This window comes from Mus pahari, chromosome 2 (assembly GCF_900095145.1).
Source record: "Mus pahari chromosome 2, PAHARI_EIJ_v1.1, whole genome shotgun sequence".
In the NCBI taxonomy this organism is placed as follows: Eukaryota; Metazoa; Chordata; class Mammalia; order Rodentia; family Muridae; genus Mus; species Mus pahari.
Window position 1 is genome coordinate 103,098,523 of NC_034591.1, and position 13,715 is coordinate 103,112,237.

At 49.7% G+C, this 13,715-nt stretch overlaps 1 protein-coding gene across 2 annotated transcripts in view; it reads left to right on the top strand.

Annotated features, from left to right (window-relative positions):
* Add2 (adducin 2) overlaps positions 1 to 12,604 on the top strand; it is a 97,913-nt gene extending 85,309 nt beyond the window's left edge. For both annotated transcript variants that reach the window (XM_021191161.1, XM_021191163.1), the window contains exon 16: positions 6,722 to 12,604. In XM_021191161.1, the coding sequence (XP_021046820.1) occupies positions 6,722 to 7,026 (305 nt within the window). In that variant the 3' untranslated portion in view covers positions 7,027 to 12,604. The remainder of the gene's footprint in view (positions 1 to 6,721) is intronic.
* The last annotated feature ends 1,111 nt before the right edge of the window (positions 12,605 to 13,715 follow it).

Consider the following 13,715-nt stretch of genomic DNA (forward strand, 5'->3'; position numbering starts at 1 on the left):
CCAGTTGTCCCCCTTCCCTAGCTGGCCAGTTGTCCCCCTTCCCTAGCTGGCCAGTTGTCCCCCTTCCCTAGCTGGCCAGTTGTCCCCCTTCCCTAACTGACCAGTTGTCCCATCCGGTCCTCACATGCTGATGTTAGGAGGATCTCTTTAAAGATGAAGGCTCTGCTCTGTCTGGTCTGAAATGGGGCCTCAAGACTCTGCATTTCTCAGGGGAGTGACACCAAATGGTGTCATCGTCAGTCCTGACTGTGCATTGGAATCCCTTGGTGAACTTGGGTGGATCTGCTGCCTGGAACCCACTGTCAGCCTTTCTCTAGTTGTGAGCCAGTTGAAAAGTGTCACGAGAGAGGCACTGGTTTAGACATTGGAATTCTAGACCGAACCAAACCGCTGGTTTTAGCAATTCAGAGATGCCCATCTTTGCCTCAGTTTCCCTGTGTGTCAAATGGAATTATTAATGCTTTCCCTTGTCACAGTCCTTCTGTGTCTTAGGGAATGTTGATGAATGGCAGACTACTTTGAAAGACATAGAGCATAATTTGAACCTAGGCTCTAGTTATGATTAAGACACACATAGTGACAATATTGTATGGTATACCTCACCACCTCCAGGCTGCTCCACTGGGTCCCCTGAGAAAGAGGGTACCCTGTGACCCAGAGAACAGCCTCTGCTGGGATGCTGGGGTCCTTTCCTCAGTGAATGGTCACATGTATGACTCTGGTAGCACCTCCACCCTGAGCTTCTTGAGCGTAGACCTAGCCCTGCTGGAGACAACCAATCTGCTTGAGCCAGCGCTCCAAGTGGATGGCCCGCCCTCCTCTCCACTGGCTGTGCGTGTTCATTGTGTCTCATCACCGTGTGTTGTCTTCCTTTCTCTTCCCATTTGTGCTTTCATCAAAGGACTTTCCTCCGAGTCTGAATACTTGTCTCTGTAGTAAGTATAGAGAGGCCACTTCCTAACTCACCTGGCACTCGCAACAGGGAGGGAAGAACTTTCTAAAAGAAATCTGTTTCTTCCTGGGTTTTCTTCTTGCATCTCACAGCCCCACCTTTGGGAAGTCTCTTAGATGTAAAATTCATGACCAATTCTACCTGTGCTGTGCATGGACTAGGCTTCCTGAAAGGGACATGGACACACACACACACACACACACACAGACACACACACACCAAATCCCATAAAGAGGAATAGGGAACTTCAGGAGTGTCATGGTCAACAAGAATTAATCATTGGCCCTACTTTGACATCTCAAAGGAGCCTCTTTTAGAACTCTGAGCAGAGCCTGGATTCTCTCTCTCAGGACCCCAGAGATGTGTGCAGAGGATCTGGGCTGTCTGTCCATTAGCACAGGTATGTGGGCTTCTGTAAAGAAATACAAAGAGAGCCTGAAAAGGGCTCATGGCAGAAAGCGGACATCAGGAGATTCTGTTTCATGTCAGAGAGTCACTGACGAATCCCTCATTTCAAACAAGCCCCTCAAAACACTTGAGAGGGCTGGGAAATGGCCCAATGGATATAAGTGCTTGCTGCACAGACATGTGAAATCCAACCAGGCATGGCAGTCTCTGTGATCCCAGAACTCAAGAGGCAGAGGCACAGGAGCCCCTGGATAAACTGGCTAGTTGGTCTAGTCCATCAGTGAGCTCTAGGTTCAATTGAGAGACCCTGACTCAATAAGTAAAATGGACACCCATCAAGGAAGACAGTTGATATCAGGTGTCAGCTGACAGAGGTGGGGTGGGGAAAGGGGAGAAAATGACCAAAATGTCAATGTGCTCACCTAAATCCATTCTTATTATGGACTGTGTTCTTTGAATTACTACTCCTTGATGCTGCCAGCCTCCAAGACTTGGGCAAGTTAGCTTGGTAGCATCAGATCACTATCCAACCATGGTCCACAGTGAGAGCTAGTTCTGTGGATTGGCTGGAGTTGACTGGGCTTAGACTAATGGGTCTTCATCCCTGCGTGGTATCAATGAAGACCATAGTCAGCTTTGAGCATGACTGGGCCAGGACTTCCAAGATGGTGCACACATATGGCTAGCACCTTGGCAGGGACAGAAGGAAGCAGGCTCAACTTGGATACCATGGTAGCTGATTGGTCTCTGTCTCTGCCTCACTCTCTATTCACCCTTTTCCTCTCTTGTGTGGTCTCTCTACATTTCCATTGGTCTTATTGGTCTTATCCATGGTGGCCTAGGTCTCCCAAAGCTGTTAGGCAGAAGTTTCTAGACCTTCTTGGGTCTTTGGCCTGTAGCTCTGCAGCACTTCCCGGTATTCTGATTGCTACCAGAAGTCTTGGGGCCAATGTGGACAACATGAACCTGTCAATGCCTAGAGGCTCTGCACACTAGGACCTGAGCTATCCCACATGTCATCAGTATACCCAGTATTGGGGGGATGATTCTCAGCCAAGGTAAAAGGATCATATTCTGAACCCAAATGTCCCAATGTGCTGCCAATGGTCCTTTTATGTCAAAATGGCCTGATGACTTGATTTAAACACACACACACACACACACACACACACACACACACACACACACACACAGAATTTTAGAGAGGTAGGGATGTAGCTCAGTGGTAGAGCACTTACCTAATATGTATAAGGCAAAATAACACACACACACACACACACACACACACACACACACACTTTGTGACCCACTGACTGCCTCAGGGACCTAACATGGAGAAAGACTGCATTTGCACAAATTGAATCTGGATCCTTCTATCAAAGACACTGATATTCAGGAATTTAAGTGAGGACAGAAATTGGTGCAGAGCTCTGTGGGCCAGCCTCCTGCTCACAGAACCTCAAAAGCAGATCTTCGCAATGGCCTTCTGCCTCCTGCTCTGTGCTTTGAGTGCCTCGTGGGCCTTTGTGATCCTTGCAGCATGGCACCCCAGCCCTGTGTCAGCCCCAATCATGAATGATACTTATCCCCTCCCACTTTTAATGAGCCTTTTCTTTGGCTTCTGCATACAAAGGTACAGGGCATTCTTTCATTAGGGACACATGAACCATGCATGGCAGTCACCAGTCTTGCATGCACTGGGATGGAGACCAGGGTTAGTCTGGTTGACCCTGAGTTCAGCAAACCCACTTCCAGGTCTTCCCATCATCTCCCTTCCTGCTGCTAAGTGGTAAGCCAGGCCACTTATCTGTCACGTGTCAGGTAAAGTGTGTGTCTTTAGTCATGAGCACATTCCTGAGGTCAGGTGAGGTACAGACTCCTCCACAGAGATGCCAGCGATGAGGAGATACCAGGTATCCTCTATGGAACTTGCACCTGACATCGCTCAGAGAAAGGCTCAAGCATGTAGTTCCTGATCAGGAGACGTCTGCACTTAAGTGAGAGAGATTTGTGTTCTGAATGGAGAACAAAGTCAGCATGTGCCAATGTAAGATGAGCACAGGGGCAGTGGGCTTAGAGGAGGGCAAGTTTATTGTTAATCTCAGTGGAAGTGTAATTGAACCCAACTTTGGGGAGATATGTACTTGGACGGTTGGGCAGGAGTGGGCTGGGTTGTGTTGGGGTGGAGGCCAGGAAGCTGGGGAATGGGGGAGTGAACATTCCTGGAAGGGAAGCCCTAAGGAGGCTCTCCACATCAGAACCAATGGGACATGTGTAGCTATGGAAACGAGGCCATTGCTTGATGTGACCATGGAGGCTGCATATTCCACTATAGTGTGTAAGCTGCAAACGAGGAAATCTGGTGGTTTCAATCATCCTCAGCCAGAAGGTCTGAGAACTAGAGTTTTGTTAATGCAGAAGACAGATACCATAAACCAAGAGGCTCTCCCTTCTCCTGCTGGTTCTGTTGGGCCAGAAATGTTTTATTAACTCTTAAGTTATTATTCCTTAACTCAGCCATCACAATGCACAAAGCCATCACAAGGCCACTGGTGGGAGATAAAGTGCTTGTAAGCTGTGGCCAGTAAAGAATCAAACCCAAAAGGTAGAATTCCAGCAGCAGTCTTCTCCCTTCCCCGAGCCTCTGGAAGCCCCACCCCCAGCCTCTGAAAGCCCCGCCCCCAGCCTCTGGAAGCTCTGCAGCTCTTTACCCTGCAGCCCACCCTGGTCTAGGAGTGGCCTCCCCGCTGTCCTGAGCCCAGATTTGTCCTGAATCATCCACTCTCCCTATTCCTCCTTTTCCTCACCCAGTTTCCTGGTTTCCTCTTTAGACAGAATTTGCAACTTTACAGTCTCTGTCCCATCTACCAAGTGTCCCCTATTCCATGAGCACGCCCACTCAAGCCAACATGAGTCCCACTGTACCCATCTCTTGGCATCTTTCCCAGCTACTCTTTAACTTTATTTTCTGGAGCTGCCCCCAGGGGAAAGAGTTGGCTCTCAGAGCCAGTCTTTGGTGCTCCCCAGGTGCTCGTACCTGCCCCACCTCTCTAGCCAACTCTCCAGGGGTCTCTGTCCCTATGGGGTTGGGGACACTGGCTGTGCTCTATTGATATTGCTTTCTTAAGACAGCATGCACACCAGGGGCTGGGGCTGTAGACCTGCTTGATAGAGGTGAAGAGATGTGGACAGGGACCTGGGAGAAGGCCTGAGTTACAGCAAGGACATGAGTCACCATGAGGGCAGCAAATGAGAGTTTGAGCAGAAAGTAGAACCCCTCTAGCACACAGTGAGGATCATCTTAGGGGACAGTAGCCATGCTGGGGCCTTGAGAAATGTGTCTATAGTATGTCATCCAAGTGAGGCTCTTGCTATGGAGTTGAAAAAAAAGGGGGCGGGGAATGGCTAGAGAGCCAAGAAGCTGAGGTATGTGGAGGAGGAGTGGGTCCAAAGGGTAGCACTTGGGTGGGCAGGGCTGTGCCATGTGCGGATCCAGCCTGACTTAGAAGATTTTCACTGGGATGGATGTGGCAGGGTAGGAGTGACAGTGTTCGAGGTATTCAATTGCCAAGTTCACCTAGTCACTCATGCATTCCGCCATCTGTGGATTGCACAGACATTCCCCTGGTGCCTTCCAGGGGCTAGGCATGTGATCAGCACAGCCTTGCCCTCTGTTTAGAATGGAGAGATGGCATGCTCAACTAGACAGGTGTGACCACCTCATTGCTGGGAATAGAAGTCTCTGGTGGATGCAGAAAGGATGGAAGTGGGCATAAGGTCAAGAAAGACACTGAGGGAGAGCAGGTATTCAAACACATCTGTTCTATAAGGTTGCACTTGGGGAACAGAGAGGCAAGAAGGGCCTTCTCCAGATAGCACAACCTGGGATGACCAAGAAGGGACAAGGGAGTGACAGTTGAGGAGACCAAGTCGAAGGTTGGGGCGAATCAGGAGAGGGAACAGAAAGGATTGTGCCCTAACAGATTCATGGCTTTGAAGTACACTGGCAGGTGGCAGTCATAGGAATGCACATGGAGATGAGGGGACCAGAGCTCAGGCTCTGGGAGTCAGGACTATAAATTTTGACAGGCTGTAATCTTGAAAGTTGGATGGACAAGAAGCAGCAGCTAGTCTCTGAAACTAAAAGGGGACACACCCTGGGGGCGGGTCTAGGAAGAACTTTGGCATGCCACCTCAAGGAGGAAGGAAGCACCTCACTGTGCTTCCTTCCTCCTCACTTCCGGGTTGTTAAGCCAGCCAGTCCTGGCTGCTTTACATTCACCCCCATCCACACAGATTATAGTCACAAGAGTCCTCTGTGTCACGAACTCTAGGATTTTTTTCTTCAACTACTTCTGCAGCATTGGCTTCACTTTCCCCTGTTGCTCACATTCCCTTAAAGCAGAGCATGTCCCAATCCTGGTGGTGATGTTCCCACTCAAAGGTGCCCATGATCATACCACACACATGTACATGAAACACACACACACACACACACACCTCACAGATGACGTACATGCATGCATACATAATCTATACCAAACTCAAATGGTCACCTCTCACACACCAGGAGGCCTCTCAACCCACGGATAAGAAACACGTGGAGGGAGAAGCCCAGGCCTGAGCCTGCTCTGTGCTGCTCTCTGCTCTGGCTGTGAAATGGGGAGGAGGGAGCCAGGCAGTCTTTAATTAACTTTCTATGGTTCAAAGTCTGTATCATTATAGTCCCCCTCCTTCCTCTTTACACAAGAATTTCAAAGTCTGCATAGCTGGGGATTTTAGTGCCTGGGGTCTGAGCATGCTTCCCTTAAGTGTGAGACCTGGTGATCCCAGGCAGAATAGAGACCTGAGCCCTGGCAGCCACAGAATGAAAGGACCTCCTTGGACTGATGATTCTATTATGGAAATGTTGGCTCCCTCCTGTTTCTCCTCTCTGGCCCTGGGGAGACATTGGGTTCCTAAGCTCCCTGCTGCTGTTTAGGTATGAAGACCTGTGATCACCATGTCTCGATTGGTGCAACTGGGCTGCTTATCACAATGCTTCCACTGAGACAACCATGCTGCCCCTAGCTGTTCTCCTCTCTTGGGTGGGCCTCCTCATTCACACTGAATTAAATGCTTGTTCAGAAACCAACATCTGTTTCAATATGTAGACAAGGACCCAGAGTTAACACCTGCGCAATGGGTGTTCCCCGGGCAGGTAGTGAGAGGTGAGAACGCCATCCCTCCTCTGTTCCAGGATCCTTACTCCCACCCCATGCCAGCCTGCACTTCCCTGGCTCCAGACCTCCCTAGAAGTGGTTCTGTCGAACACTCGCCTTCATGAAATCTTACAGGTTGGGTCTTCTGGTCTTTTCCTAGATACCAAGAAGACAGAAGTCAGCGAAGCCAACACAGAGCCTGAGCCAGTGAAACCAGAAGGGGTGGTGGTGAATGGAAAGGAGGAAGAGCCGAGCGTGGAAGAGGCCCTCAGCAAAGGACTGGGCCAGATGACCACCAACGCTGACACTGATGGCGACAGCTACAAGGACAAAACCGAGTCAGTTACCAGCGGCCCCTTGTCCCCAGAGGGCTCGCCCTCTAAGTCACCCTCCAAAAAGAAAAAGAAATTCCGAACCCCCTCGTTCCTGAAGAAAAGCAAGAAGAAGGAGAAGGTGGAATCCTGATTAGTGGCTCAGTGGGTCCTGCTGCATCCCTGCCCTCCCTCTTTACCCTTCTCCCAACTCTGCCCCCGGAGCATAGGGCCACGGAGGGATGGAGGAGGTCCTGGGATCACACTCAGAGGGGAACTTAGAGCCTGCCTTCCCAGAGCAACCAGGGGTCTTGTCCACAGTCACAGTTAGTTGGCAGCAGAGCCTGCACTAGATTTGAGCTTCCTGATTCCCATGGCCATGGTCATGCTCTGCCCTCTTTTCAACACTGCCTAGTCTGGGCTGCCTATGTTAGGACACCGCCTGCCCACCTGAGCCCAGGGTAGGAAGGCCAAACACCAGGCACGGTCATGGATGCTCACAGACCAAGGTTTCTTCTGAAAGGTCCATCTCTTCCCAGGAATCCTGCCTCCTGCTGATGGAGCTGTCTCCACAGCAAGAAGCCATGCTTCTCTCTTCCATTTTGGGTCCCTCCCTTCCCCCCAGCTCAAGTAACCAGGCAGACTGATCTGTCCCCGCCAATAGAAGTTAATCTTTGATCCCCAGGCTGATGGCTTAGCTTGCGCTTTTCCAAACACTAACCCTGAGCTTTCTCCATGGAACCCATTGCGTGAGTGATGGATGGAAGGACTCTAAGAGCCAACAGATAGAGGGCAAGCTAAGTCAGCCTGGGGGGGGGGGGTTGTCACCAGTCTATGAGCCCAGGAGCCTGATCTGTCTGTATTGTGCTTCTCACAGGCTGAAAAATTAAACCCAACTGTAGCTTAAGAAAAGTCTCATGCTCAGGGGAGAAATTCTGGGGCATCCAGATCTGTTGTTGCTGGCACTGAGTTGTGTGAGGAGGTCAGATACCCCTTTGGCTTTGCATGCTATGCAGGGCTGTACCTGCCTCACTCTTGCCTGGCAGCCAGGTGTCCCTTGACCTTCCCATGGCCTCAAGGGCTCTTGCCCACAGACCAGAACATCTTGCTCTTGGCATCTTGACCTTGGCTCTTTGGGTCCCAACTCTGAGTCAGAGGGTACAGGAGAGGATGGTCAGAAATGAGTCCTTTGGGGTTAATTCTCTCTCACCAACTTTTAAAGACATGGCTGACATTCCCAACCCCATCACTCTCTTGCATCCTGAAACGTGGCAATAGGCAGAGCTGTTATTTTAAATGCCAATACTGGTCCCCCCCCCCACATCCTCCCAAGGAGGAGTGTTGGTTAGTGAACACTTCTGGCTCCAAGACAATCCATCTTCCTTAAAGCACAGTGTCTTCAAAGAGCGTTTCTCTTTTTTTCGTCCTGATCATTGTAATGGTATTTTGGAAGTTTCTTAGCTCATCGGTTTTCACTTTGCACACATGTGTCTACAAGCACTGCGTGGGCTTTCCCTTCTCAACTGAACCCTTTCAGGGATAACTGACTTGCTGAGCAGGATGCGAAGACTTGGTTTGAACCCAGGACTGTCTGAGCCGAGTCCTGCCTCTTCCCAGCTGTGGTGAATGGACAATGGCTTTGGCCCATTAGCCATCTCTGCAGTTGGTCTTGGCTGTGGAGTATTAGCACAGGAGATGAAGGTAGAGAGGCCACCTGTGGTCACTCTCAGCGGTGCAGTCAGCTGTGGCTGGTGGGATGTCTCTGCCTCTGGTTGAAGCAGGGAATCTCACCCGCAGTTGGCTGTCTCTTGAACAGAGCTGAGAGGCTGGTGCAGATCTGGGGCTGCTGCATAGGCCCTGCTTTGCTCTGCTTTCTGGTTGGGTCAAGTCTAATGACAGACAACTGAATGTTGTTGTGTACAAATGCTCAGAGACTTCTACCCTCCTGTAGGAGATGCCTTCTTAAAAATAAGCTTTCACATTCATTCATTCATTCTCTCTCAGCATTCACTAGGCATCCGTTTTATCAGCCATTTTAAGAAAGATGAGAAGATCCGACCCTGCAGAGGCGGCATTTGTGCAAGCCGGTGCTGGGAGATGAGGTTGGTCCGTGAACGCTGTCCAGTGACCTCTCTCTATCCATCCCCGTTATATAGCACCAAAGCTTGCTTAGGTTAAAATGTCAGCGATTTCCCTGAGCGTTGTCCTTCCAGATCACTGATGGCTGATTTGGTTTTTAAAAAAGAGAGGAACTTCTGAGAAAAAACAAAAGTCAGCAGAGGTAGACAGATGTGGTAGCATGGGACTCCACACTGTGTCCTTCTGAGCCACGCTAGAGCATTTTGTAAAAGGTGACAGGGAATGGTTCCCATCCCAGGTGAGCAGGCCTGGGTCTTAAGAACCCTTGTAGACAGTGTGAGGGATCCAAATTTTACCATATTCTGGACACTAAGGACTGTTAATTAGGGTAGAATCGCAAGTAGAAGTGTGTTGTAGGGTCCCTTTGGTGGCTGAGGGAGCGTGTACAAGTAAGGCTGTTGGCCATCTCATAGGCTGTATTCTCCCCTATGCATGGTTAAAACACCTGAAGAAGTTTTTACTGAGCTAAAATGCTGGGTTCTCAGTCTCAGTCCCCAGTTTTCTTTGGGATTAGATCACCAGAGAAGTATAAAGACATTCTGTCAATTTCCTTCTTCCCTGACACATAGAGGATGTGGTGTGCACAGCCCTGAGGACTGTAGAAGTGACTGTGTGTCCCACACAGGACATTTCTTTGGTTCTGTAAACACTGGTTTGAGGTTTGACTGGTGAGGAGGGATTGTGTAAGCTAAGGGTTTTCCTGTCATGGGCTTGTTTCTCATTGAGCCACTGTAGTGCCTACAGAGAAGGGTCAGAAGGCTGAACTGGTGCTACTGTGTGACCAGCTGACTGGAAGAGTAGAGTGGCTTCGTCAGCCTGTTTTTACACACTGTAGAGAGTACAGAGAGAGAGGCAAGCCTGGCTCCTCTGATGTCATACACCGGGAGTGGCTGTGATCTGTGACTATCCCCCAAACTAAAAAACAAAAAAACAAAACCCCCTGCCCAGAGGTGTTCTGTACCACAGTCTGAAGCTGGCCTGTTCTCAGCTGACCCAAGGTCTGTTCCCTCTTAAACCTTGGGAAGAGCTGGTCAACACTTGGGAATGAGTGTGAAGTCCTTGCTCTGTGGACAGGGGGGCATGAGGGACATGGGTGAGGGCCATGAGTCTCTCACATTCCCCATTGTCAGGCACTGCTCTGAGCCACCCAATCATGAGACAGTGCCTGAGTATAGCCCCTGTGGGATGGCAATGTGACCAGAGGGCAGATGTCTGGCTTTGTGCTAACAGAGCCTCCGCTCTGGTTGACGTGAGTGGAAATGCTGTAATGGATCTGTAAGAACCATTCTATTCGTTCCTGTGATGTGAGTGTGGATGGCTAGACCTAAGTTTGGACATAGTAGGGAAGGTTTGCTTAAAGACAGGACACAACCCTATATAGACTAGTGTGCCAGGCCTTTTCATAAATGTGAATTGTATGTCTTAGTTCTGGGCCAAATGTCATGAGTTCTTGACAGCCAAAGAGGACTATTGAAACGCCCATCCCTGTGCTCATTTTACACATGTTGCTCCACAAATACCCATGGGCTCCAGGCATAGTTGCCATCCACTGAGGACAGAGGGACCATGAGGCTTATGTCCTTGCTTGTCACTAAGCCCAACTGAACTCTCCATGATCCCATGTAATTCAGAAAGACTGAGAAATGAACAAAATGCTAGATACCTGCTCTCACTTCCCACAGAAAGGACAAGACACCTCACAGCTTAAAGTGCAATAGGGATTCATGCCTGAGGTGGGTGCTTTAACATGAGAAGGAAGGGTCCAGAGGCAAGTGAAATTCATGAAACACATGTATGTGGTTTTTGCACGCACACCCTCTTTCTCCAACGTGAAGATGCACCCATAGTACTGTGATTACTTCTCAGAGCCCTAGCTAGCCAGGATGCAGTGCTCTTCCTGTCAGAAACAAGAGCCCACATATAAAGCTCTGTTCCCAAGGCACCCAATTGCCCCTCACTGGGGAAGCCACCTTGTCCAGAAGTCTGTGGGATCCCACACAGTGGGATCTACTGCAGTGGACAAAGTGCCTTTTATTGTCTTTGCACTGATAGTGCCCTGGAGAAGGCAGGCTTCTCTTCATAGGAACAACGAGCAAAGCAGAATTTGGTGACCCTAGAAAATATGGAAGAAGCCACAATCTGCCTCACTCACATGTGGGTGACATTAGACTTTTGCCAAATTGACTTTTGTGCTGACATGGGTGAGGACCATGAGTCTCTCACATTCCCCATTGTCAGGCACCGCTCTGAGCCACCCAATCATGAGACAGTGCCCGAGCCTAGCCCCTGTGGGATAGCAGTGTGACCAGGTGACAGACAAGAGGCCACATATAAACACCTGACCTTGTGCTAACAGGGCCTCCACTCTGGTTGACATGAGCAGAAATGCTGTCATGAATCTGTAAGAATCATTTGCTCCTGTATTGTCCAAGATTCTGCCATAAATTGGGTGATCAGCTTGAGGACGAAGGGTCAGAGATAGAAGAGGCTCTTGGTGCTGGGAAGGCGCAGGCGCAGGCGCAGGCTAGCCTGAGAAGGCAGTCTTCCATGGGAGTCAGACCCACAGCTCCTCCCTCACCCATCCTATCCTAAGCATGGGGGTTGGGGGGAGGCTGGACCCCGAGGGCTCTTCCCTAGCTCTTGGGTAGAAATGACATCTCAGGAGCTGAGGGGACAGTAAGAAGGGTCTAACCTTCCCTCCCTCCACAAACCGTCCTGTGTATCTTTTAAGGACCCCTTTAATATGAATCAGGGTGGCAGTTGGACCTAAACCCAGGAGGTCGCACTTGAGAAACATCATGAACCCTTCCTTATAGGATGGCAATGCATTTGGGGACGCCCCAGAGCCTCATTTCAATGCCACCTTGCTCCTGTGGGTCTGTGTTGGTGAATCATACCACAAGATTGTCCTCTCTATAAGTCCCCAACACTTCCCAAAGTGTGTGACCCATCTCTGTTGGCTACTCCGGGGGTCTTGGGGAGGTGGGAGTTAGAAAGGGGGCTCAGGTACCTTACGGGACCCATGGGATGCAGGGTCACAGGAACCCAGGCTGGTCAGGGAGTGCAGTGTCTCGTAAGTAATGCTGTGGGTGGTTTTGGTGAAATGTCTGTCTGACAATCGTCACATGAACGTATGACTTACTGTCTTCCCTTGTACATAGGCTGTCTGTGTTTGGCTTTTCCTAGTACTGTGAGGTTTCCCAGAGGGATTCCATGTAATACTCTGTGCTGTGACAATGCCACTCTCCCCCAAGATCACACATCATTCCCACAAATGGTTCTGCCTTCCTCTATGCTAACACATGGAGCCACTGATATGCAGTTGGATGGTTAGGCTCTTGGATTTTATTTTGCAATTTTATATATATACATATATATAATATATATTTATGGGTTGGTTTTATATGGTTTTCTGTTTGAATCTATGAGCAACAAAGCTTCCCTTCGATTTTCATGAGAACTTTCCAAAGGCCTTTTGCTGCTTTGGTGTCTGACTGTGTTTGGGGTGGACTCTGCTTGTGGGTTTCTCTGTGTGTGCCGTTATTTCACCTGCAGATCTTACCCTAGTAAACCAGATGTGCTTGGCTTCCCAATGTGTGTGACCCATCTCTGTCGGCTACTCGGGGGCTCCTGGGAAGGTGGAAGTTTGAAAGGGGGCTCATGTATGGAAATGTAGGTCACACTGGGAACTTAACCCGTTTTCACATGTAGAAAGCTGACACATGTATTGCTGAGTTCTGGTGTGGGAGGGGAGGTTGTGACGCAGTGTCCTCTGAGGAGGAGGCTGGATAGAGCTGACACAGCTGCAAGGGCTGCATTGCAGTGGATGAGATGGGGAGCAGCAGAGACAGCGGACCCTGCATTTGCAGGTGTGATGGCCAGAATGGGGGAAGACATTACAGTAGCAGAGGGTGAGGGAGAGATGGAGCTCCTCCAAAAGAGTGAAGAGTGGGAAGCTGGGGTGGAGAGTGGAAAAGAGAAAACATCATTTTGCCCTTTTCCACCTCTACTAAAAAAATACAAAAAGGCACTGGAGAGATGGCTTAGTCGGTGAAGTGTCAGCCATACAAGAATGAGGACCTGAGTTCAATTCCCAGCACCTACATAAGAAACTGGGTATGGCTAGGTGTGCCTGTAACCCTAGCACTGGGAAGGTGGAGATGGATTTTGGGGAGCTTGATGGCCAGCCAGTCTATCTGAATCAGTGAGTTCCAGGTTCAGTGAGAGGCGATGTCTCAAAAATAAGGTGAAAAGTGGTTGAGGAATATGCCTAATGTCAACCTCCAATCTACACATGTGCACACTCATGCACACACACATACACACACACACCAGGGGTGGGGGGTGCCCAGCCCTTATTGAACATCCACACACATAGGCCAGGTACTATCTGAGCATAGCATCTCATTTTAACACTGTAAGCCCAAAGGTGAGTCTGCTATAGTTTACAGATGAGGCCATGGGCTCTGAACAAGGGGACTTGCTAGGTCTCAAATTCACATCTGGTAAAGCCCAGATTCAAACAGAAAGAAGCCGTATTCTTTCCACTACATCCATGGTCCCAGGACCCCAAGTCGTGCTCCACAAAAGTTGCCTCTGTCCTCAGCCCAAGCCTCTGCTGCAGGCAGGTCTATTCCACACCCAGCACCCACAGTCAGAGTCCCTTCTTCCTCTGCTCCCATCTGGATATCCTGAAGCTCCCCA